At 37.3% G+C, this 9,107-nt stretch overlaps 1 protein-coding gene across 1 annotated transcript in view; it reads left to right on the plus strand.

Annotated features, from left to right (window-relative positions):
• Positions 1–8,280, plus strand: part of KNL1 (kinetochore scaffold 1) — a 72,741-nt gene extending 64,461 nt beyond the window's left edge. Inside the window, exons 22-26 of the mRNA XM_075530959.1 lie at positions 477–545; positions 1,702–1,811; positions 2,258–2,376; positions 2,503–2,625; positions 3,386–8,280. Coding sequence (XP_075387074.1) covers positions 477–545; positions 1,702–1,811; positions 2,258–2,376; positions 2,503–2,625; positions 3,386–3,518 — 554 coding nt within the window. The 3' untranslated portion in view covers positions 3,519–8,280. The remainder of the gene's footprint in view (positions 1–476; positions 546–1,701; positions 1,812–2,257; positions 2,377–2,502; positions 2,626–3,385) is intronic.
• The last annotated feature ends 827 nt before the right edge of the window (positions 8,281–9,107 follow it).

Below are 9,107 nucleotides of genomic sequence, written 5' to 3' on the forward strand. Positions count from 1 at the left end.
AGGTATTCAAAAAGCACAGCTAGTGGGAGTGGAGGGAGGGAGCTGCAGTCAGAGACGGCATGACCTCTAGTTGAGGACTCCAGCTTTCCTCCTGAGGACTTCCAGGAGGACATTTTTAATTACAATAGTGAGGCTGGAAAAAATCATACATAGCCTGGAGCCACACTCTTCATTAGGGTTCTTGAAAATAAAATTGTCTTTGCACAAAGTTAGGGGTCAGAGGAGGCCTTGACAAACATAGCTGTGTACTATACCTTAAAGTTCCTTCAAAGGTTTGCCAATCAATGTAGTAGTCTCAAGGGAACTGGTACCACATGTAGAAAATAATATGCTTCAAAGATTCAAGGAGTAACTTTCAGCTACCGCTAAAAAATTCCTGCAACTCAGAAGCAGTAGGATTCTAAAGCACTGGTTTTATTTGGCCTACATTCAGAGAGTTAAAAACACTTACCATACCTTATTCTGGATCTCTCTAGTTGGTCTTCCTTTCCTGGGCAAGGACTGCAGGAAGATTACTGACCTCAGTTTTCAATCGATTTTGGATGGTAAGTTTGAATCTCTAAGCATCTGTTGGTAATTTAGTAATTTACAAGTATAAATTTATTCTTGAGAAATCCTTCACATGGTAAATTCGATGTAATCAGAATACTTTGTCTTTAGAAATATGTGTTAAACATAAAACTACATGACCAATGGTGCAAATAGGAGTATGTGGAGTTTAAAAATGATAAGTTTATGAAATCTATTTCTAGCCTTGAGTAATGATTATAGTTGTTTCTTTAATTTAAAAGTTATCTGGATGTATTGCCTCCCTTACCCCACCTCGAAGGGGACGAATAACAGAATTGTGGGCGAAGGGAGACAACGGATGTGTAAGATATGAAATAATAATTACAATGTATAATTGATCAAGGTTCTCCAGGGTGGGAAAATGAGGGAGGAAAAGAGGGAGAAGGGTTCAAGTAGAAAATGTTTTGGAAATGGTGATGACAACATATGTACAAATATACTTGATACAACTTATGTATGGAATGTTTTAAGAACTGTAAGAGTACCCAATAAAATTATTTTTTAAATTGCCATTATGAATATTCACTCTGTAACAGGCACATGTATTAATTATGTCAACACTATAAGGATAGGTAGTATTCCTTATTTTACAAATTAAATCACAGCATCAAAATTAAGTGTTATGCTTGTGATCACTAAACTGGTAAGAGAAGCCAGAATTAGAACTTGTGTTTATACTACATTTAAAGCCTATAATGTTAAACTAAGTTTTATTCTGTATGTGATAAAAATTTTCATTTTTGTAGAAATGCCTTAAGCTCACAGTATATGTTGAAAATAAGAAACATCGTGTATGTGCTTGAAAATCAAAAAGAAGAGAATACAGTCAGCCTTCTGTTTCCTTGGATTTTATGTCCACTTATGCAACCAACTGTGGGTTGAAAATTCAGGAGGGAAAGAGAAGCAATTAAGTGGTCATGGCACTCAGAATCCATGAGGCACTGTGAAGTATTATTTATATGGTAGTTACACTGTATTAAATAATACAGGTAATCTAGAGGGGACTTATTTAAATATAGGAGAATGTTTTTAGGTTATATGCAAATACCCATTTTATGTAACCTTACTATTTCTAGTTTATATAAAACATGAATAAATAATACCCTCCTTCTTATTTTTTCTTTTTCCCAGAAGATAAAGCTCCTCCGTCCTCCCTTTTAGTTCATAAGCTTATTTTCCAGTATATTGAAGAACAGGAATCCTGGAAGAAGAAATGTACAGCACAGCATCAGGTTTCCAAGGTAAAGTCTGATTGAAGTACTTAAAGGAAAACGTATGTTCTCTATTTCAAAAAGCAGAACTTAAATTTTTTTTTTGAACTTAAATTTTTTATATGTAACCACGTGCACTGAAATGATGTGTTCAATTGTTTAGCTTTCTTTAGGTTCTTTATTTTTAAAATCACTAAATGCTTAAATGTTTTTATGAATTTACCTTCTTTTTTTAATCATTTTATTGGGGATTTGTATAACTCTTATCACAATCCATCCATCCAGCCACTGTATCAAGCACTTTTGTACATTTATTTCCCTCATTCTCAAAACATTTGCTTTCTACTTGAGCCCTTGGTGTCAGCTCCTTATTTTTTCCTTCCCTTCCTGCTCCCCCACCCATGAACCCTTGATAATTTATAAATTATTATTATTTTGTCAATTTTATCTTCTTTGTCTTCATCTATTTTTTCCAGATGCTTCAAGAAATCTCATTGGTAGTGAATCATTGCAGACTTCTTGGAGAGGAGATAGAATTTTTAAAGAGATGGGGACCAAATTATAACCTCATGAACATAGATGTTAATAATACTGAGTATGTAATTAGTCAAAAACTTATTAAAATATTTTTACCAATGTGTTTTATGCTGATATAAAAGAGGAATGTATTTGTTTCAGTTTATTTTTGTGTTTTGTTAACTGTGGATTTTGTCTTTTACAGATTGAAGCTTTTATTCTCCAGTTCTATAGCATTTGCTAAGTTTGAGTTAACTTTGTCTCTCTCAGCCCATTATCCATTTGTCCTGTTACCATTCTCCATTCAAATTCACCTTGGCAACACTGGGTAAGTAAAGGGCATGGTAGGGTTCCCAAATACTTTTTCACCTTTTTTTATTTCGTTTGGAAGATTCATTAAGATAGTCAGCAAGTAGGTGGACTATAGTAAAAGCTGAGTGCTGAGTGATGTGTCACTTCTCTCCAACCTCATTTTGAAGAATTTGTTCTTTGAAAGCCAGTAACCGTTATTGCTGTCTCCAGTAGGTGTAGAGACCATTGATCTATTCTTTTTTACCTGCTCCATTTTTAAAATACTCTTACTGAAAATAGAAGTCAAGAAAGGAAGTCCTATATTGGCTTAATCCAGATCATATTTAAATTCTATCTAAGTTTTCTGTCCTAAAAATAGACTAATTGGTTAAAAAAACTGTACAATCATAATACTTTTTTCATTTTGTGGAACCAGACCGAAAAATATCTCATCTCTACCAAGCTGTGATATATTTTGTCATTTCAGTCACAGAGCCGACAGCTTGCACAATGGCAGGGCTAAAATGCGCTCACCGCAACTCGGTCAGCAAACACCAATAGCTTAGATTTTAGAGCCAGAGAAAGCAGCTTGGTTAACAGCTTCACTGTTACAGAACTGGTTCCTACGCCTAGCTTTTGGAATCTCATTGTAAACTAAAGAGTCTCCTTATTTCCAAGCATTCCAATTTTTTTGTACTCCTAGAGAACTGAAAGACTATAACCAGGGAAATTAAACCTATCATATTAGAAAGTTAACTTACCAGAAAAATTAACTAACCTATCATTCTTCTTACCAGTCAAGATGAAATTGCTGCCATTTTATCTAATGTGCCACTAAAGGACAACTACCTGAAGAATGTTGTCAAGCAAATTTACAGAGATCTGCTTCAAGACTCATTGCTACCAATAGACCGTGGACTACAGGTGTAATAACCAAGCAGGATGCATTTAATAGTGATAAGCTAGAGTCTCTATTGCTATTTAGCCTTTGCCTTTTCAGTTATAGAAGTCTAGGAAAATTCCTTCTAGTAATCTTATAGTTAATTTTTGTATACTTTCTAAAACTCTATGGTCACAGATGATGACAGGCTCACATAGACTGTCAGTCGATGTGCTTATCTTTCGTCTAAAGCTTTTAGTAGTAGGATACTAAGGGAAATTTCTTCCACCAATATCTTTAATATGCTAATATGCTAAAGAAAACAAAGAACAACTTTGATAAATAAAAGGGGATATTACTACTAACAAAAACTAGCTTTATCCCCATATTGACAACTCTGACTTTAGGTAGCTTGGCTTCTGCTAGAGACATACTTGTCTGTATATAAACTACTCATCCTCCTTGTTCTCCATCCTAGAAGTACTATTAAGAGAATGCAGTAGCACTCAGCTATTGGAATGGCTGCCATCTTCTTTTGAGGCCCTTGCCATATTTTATTATATAGTGTATATTTGTGTTTTCTTAAGTATATATTTTTTAGAGAAAGTGCATTCATTTGGCTCAATATATATGTAAATATATTGATGTTTTTTTTATGTCTGTATTATAGTAATTACATTTCAAATATTATATCCCAAACCTCAGTTTTGTCAAGTTCTCATTGTTTTAATGAGCTAATATTAGTACCAAGTCCTGAAACCACACTCTTTTCATATACAAAAAATAAACATATCCTTTGATAATAGTTTATGTGAAGGATATAGCTATGTAAACTTTCCCACAGCCTTTAGTCAAATATTAATCATGATTTTGTTGTTATTGTTGGTTTTATTTTAAGCTCTAAAAATATTGTTTAGCTATTTTGTCTTCATTGGTTTTATACTTTGGGATCAGGTTAATTTCCTAGGGGTTCCATGAATGCTATCATCCTTGATTGGTTTCAGAGATAGAGGTCAAAAGATCACATGGTCTTTTTAAACTTAAGTGTTCCATTTTTCCATGAATTTATTGGAAAGCTTTTAAAGACATCACTAGCTTTCTTATGGTAGTTATTATATTTCTTTTCTGTAAATGCAAAAAGTAGAAGTTTGGGTACTCTGGAATGATCAGTTGTAAAAACAATTTGGCTTTATAATGATCATCTCTGCTTTCTTGCATTTGGCAGGTGTACTTGTAATATTTACCTAGTTGTATTTATTTGTTCAAAATATTAGGTCATGTCACAAAATCATATGGAAGATTAATGACTTGAAGCAGATAATTTTTTGTACTATTAAAATGAGTTTATTGAATGAAATTTTTAGAAAGCAGTATCTTTTATGAAGTAAAAAGTGTTTTTACTATGTACCGAACAGATCTTACAGCTATACTGAAGAAAGCTCCTTCTAAAAACACCTATTTGAAAACAGTTAAGATTAATGGGGTCTGAGCTATCAAAAGATATAGTGTCTGGGGTCTTAAAGACTTGAAGGTAAACAAGCGGCCATCTAGCTCAGAAGCAACAAAGCCCACATAGAAGAAGCACACCAGCCTGCGTGATCAGGAGGTGTTGAAGGGATCTGGTAGCAGGCATCATCAGAACAAAAAGTCATATCATTGTGAATGAGGGGGAATGCAGAGTGGAGACCCAAAGCCCACAAGACAGAGAAAAACAAAGCAATAAAAAGAAAACAACAAAAAACCAATGACAAAAGCCTATAAATAACTCAAGATCTGTTGACCTTTAGGAGTATTTTCTGGTCCAGTCTGATGGAGTGCCACGCCCTGGCCCCACAGTCTACTTTTGGTATTCCCTGGGGACTTCGTTGCTCTGTTCCTCTTGCTGGTCTCTTGCACACCCTTAGTGTTTCACACCGGTGTGGTGGGGTCGGATGGGGCACAAGAGACTACCTCTTGACCGGAGCAGAAGCCCCATTCTTTCTCCTGCAGAGAAACTGGTGGTTTCCAACTGCTGACCTTGCCTATAGCAGTCCAATGCACAACCACTACAGCACCAGGGCCCCATCTCAGAAGCCGAGATGAAGCATCTTAACTCCCATCAAGAAAGAGCCAGGAACAGAGTGTGTCCTTTTAACCCTGAGATCCAGGAGACAGAAGTGGCAGCCATATCAAGAACATGAGACAAAGACGTGGGTTTCCTGGTCCACAGAGCAAGAAAGCTAAGTGTCCAGACAGGAGGCTCCCTTGTGTGGGTTACCTTTAGGCACTTAATTGGGGAAGGTGTATTCTCTAAACCACAGAGCTAGAGCGGAACACCTTCAGGCTGAAGAACACCTGGGTTCCCTTGGGACATTTACCAAAAGCACCAGAAGAACTTTGTAAGATTGCTAGAGAAGGTAGAGGTCAAGGGCTAAGTGGCTGACAAGCTGAGAACCAGAGAGAGGCATGAATGTGGACATGGCTAAGAGACTGTCCTGACCAAAGAATTAAATCCTGTTAACTTTCCTAATAAACCTCAGGTGGGGGGCGGGGGTATGTATGGAGATAATAGGGAGATGATGTCAAGGAGCCCAGATAGAAAATGACTGGAAATGGATGGTGGTAGCTATTGTATAGTTCTACTGGACGTGATTGAACTATGGAAAGCTATATGTGTTAAATCCCAATTAAATTTTTTGAAACTCATAATTGTGAACACAGTCCACAAGTTGTTTGTGAATTCTCAAACAGCGGAAATTAGAGTGGCAGCCATGGGACGTGTTGTTAAAAGACGAGGGTAGAAGCATGTCTGATCCCGCTTCCCAGGAATCAGCCTTAGACTGATGCTTATTTTGATTCTCCTTCCCACTTGTGAAGTCAGAAATGGTCAGATGGCATCTATGCCATTTTTACAATGTACAGCCATCACCACAATCAATTTTAGTAACATTTTTATCACCTCAAAAAAGAAACCTTTAGGTAGCAGCCGCAACAACCTGCCATCTCCCCACACTATTAATTTTCTTTGTATTTACAGATTTACCTGTTTATATATATAGACTCATATAATTAATGTGTGATTGGTCTTTTCATTTAGCATAATATGCTTATTTTTCAGGTCCATCCATGTTGTGGCATATATCAATACTTCACTCCTTTTTATGACCAAATTCTCCATGGTGTTGACAATGCCACATTTTTTTAAGAGCATTCAACTTCAAAACTCCTGTTTAAGACTCATTAAACCATATTCCTGAGCTGGTAGACATCTGAGTTTTCATATTTGAGCTTTTTTGAATAAAGTTCCTAGAAACATTTTCGTGTAATTTTGCATACAGTAGACATTTTATTTCTCTTAGATATTTACCTAAGAGTGGGATTGCTAAATCATACAGTAGCTATTTATTTAACTTTGAAAAACTGTTAAGATTGTTCACCAAAGTGCCACCATTTTACCTAGCTCCAGTGCCTTAGGGTCTTTGTTTTCCATTTCTTCACCAGCACTTAGTAATGTCTCTGATTGTAGCCATCTGACACATTTGAGCTTCCTTTCGTATGCTTGTGAGCTGTGTAACTGAAAAACTGCCATCTCTCTCTCACTTGAAATTGGATTGTTTTTCATTATTGAGTTCTTCGTATATTCCAAATAGAAATCTTTTATCAGATAGTTGATTTACAAGTAGTTTGTGCCTGGTCTTGGCAAAAGAGACTCCATTTTAAATCCGGTGCCTTCAGCTTGGCTTTTAGAATTCACCTCTCATCGACCTCCCTCTCACTGACCTTCCCCCTCCCCTGCTCAACCCCAAACACCTGGAGCCGGCTCATCCCGAAGTCAGAATGTTTTCTAAGATAAGCGCACCCCTCTCTACCCATCCTGGGCGTATAGATAAAATTAATTAACTCTTCCCTGCTGAAGCCCGGTGTGCACAGATCCTCCCCAGCTTTGATCCTTCCCAGCTGTGCCTGCTAGCAGGGGTATAAGAACGCAGCCTAAATTCCCCAAGGCGCGGTTTCAATAGCTCAATACCCTGAGTTGCTGAATCCGCCCGCAAGCCTCTCACTAAAGCCTGCATCTAAACTTTGCCGATTGGATCTTTGGTTCTGTTTCGCGCCCCAGAATTCCTTACAGTTTGTCCTATTCCATGGGGGTCCTTTGAAGCACAAAAGTTTTACATTTAATATTTTTGCTGTTGTTTCTACTCATACTTTTGATTTCATATCATTGCCAAATCCAAGATCATCATGAAATAGATAGGCTCATGTCAGCACATTTAAACAGAACTGTCTACTATACACAATCTACCTGGCCATCAAGTTGGGCAGGTAGAATTTGAATTTCCCACCTACATGGACACTGGGTCAAGCGTGAGAGCCAGAGGCACAGAGGATTTGAGTGTCCCTCACTAAGATGAAGCAGTGTGACTGGGTGCCCAGCGGTCCTCTAGGGAAGGGAGTGGCATGGCACATCCACACCTATACCATCCTGCTACCTATCTTCACATGGGACTGGTACCACAGGGCCGTGGTGCACAAAGGCAACAGCTCCTGCCTGCTGCAGGACCAGTTAGTGCTCTGGCTGTGGTACTCCAAGGAGCCTCTGCTCTGTGAAGTCAAAGACGAGCCATCAGTCCCCAACTTGAGTACCTGGGTGCAAATTGGCTACAAGGAACTCCACCACTGTCAAGTCCAGCCACAAATTCACGCAGAGCAAATAAAGACTCAAATGTTTATATTCCAATTACCAGGGTACTACCAAATTTGATCCATGACTTCTTGACCTGTCTTTTATAAATATTGTCAAAAATAATGTTTTCAAACTAGTGAATGAAGATAAATGAGGTTAAAATTCATTTCTGGAAATGTTATGAGATATGGATATAACCTGTTTTAATTGTCTTATGTGTTTTACTTGATAATTAAAACATTTAAAAATATTTGTTTATTTTTAAAATATGCTTTCAAGTATATAAAACCCAAGAGAAGCAAATAGAGATAGTAATGGCTTATTGGGGACACAAGGGGGGAATGGGGGAATGTTGGAGGAAAATGGGGAACAAATAATGAATGCAAGAAGGAAGAAAATGTCCCAGAACTGATTGTAGTGATGTATACGCAATTTTTATGACTGAACTATGAAAGTATATGATCTATGAATTATATCTCAATAAAACTTAAAAAACAAAAGTAGCAGCTAGCCACACATGCACAGTGAACTGCCATCAATTCAAGGTAGATTCAGAAGAGCACATGAAATGACAGCTCTCACTGCTGATACCTGATGGAGCTTGGCTAACACATTTACCTGTGTTTTCTTGACTATGAGAAAGCACTTGACTAGATCAACAAAGTACAGATAGCATGAAGAATGAAAGTGCTAGACCACTGTGCTCATGCAGAACCTGTATGTGGGTCAAGAGGCCATCATTAGAACAAGGGGAATTGGCTAGTTCAGAATTGGGAAAAGGAGTGAGTCTGGGCTTTATTCCTTAACTTTTTCCAATTTGTATGCTGAGAAGCTGGACGATATGAAGGCTATCAGGATTGGAAGAAGACTAACGATCTGTGATTTGTACATAACAAAGTTGCTTGCCAAAACTGAAGATGATTTGAAGCACTTATGAGAGTCAAAGACTATAGCCATCAGTATGGATAACATCTGA

This window comes from Tenrec ecaudatus, chromosome 14 (assembly GCF_050624435.1).
Source record: "Tenrec ecaudatus isolate mTenEca1 chromosome 14, mTenEca1.hap1, whole genome shotgun sequence".
Lineage (NCBI taxonomy): Eukaryota > Metazoa > Chordata > Mammalia > Afrosoricida > Tenrecidae > Tenrec > Tenrec ecaudatus.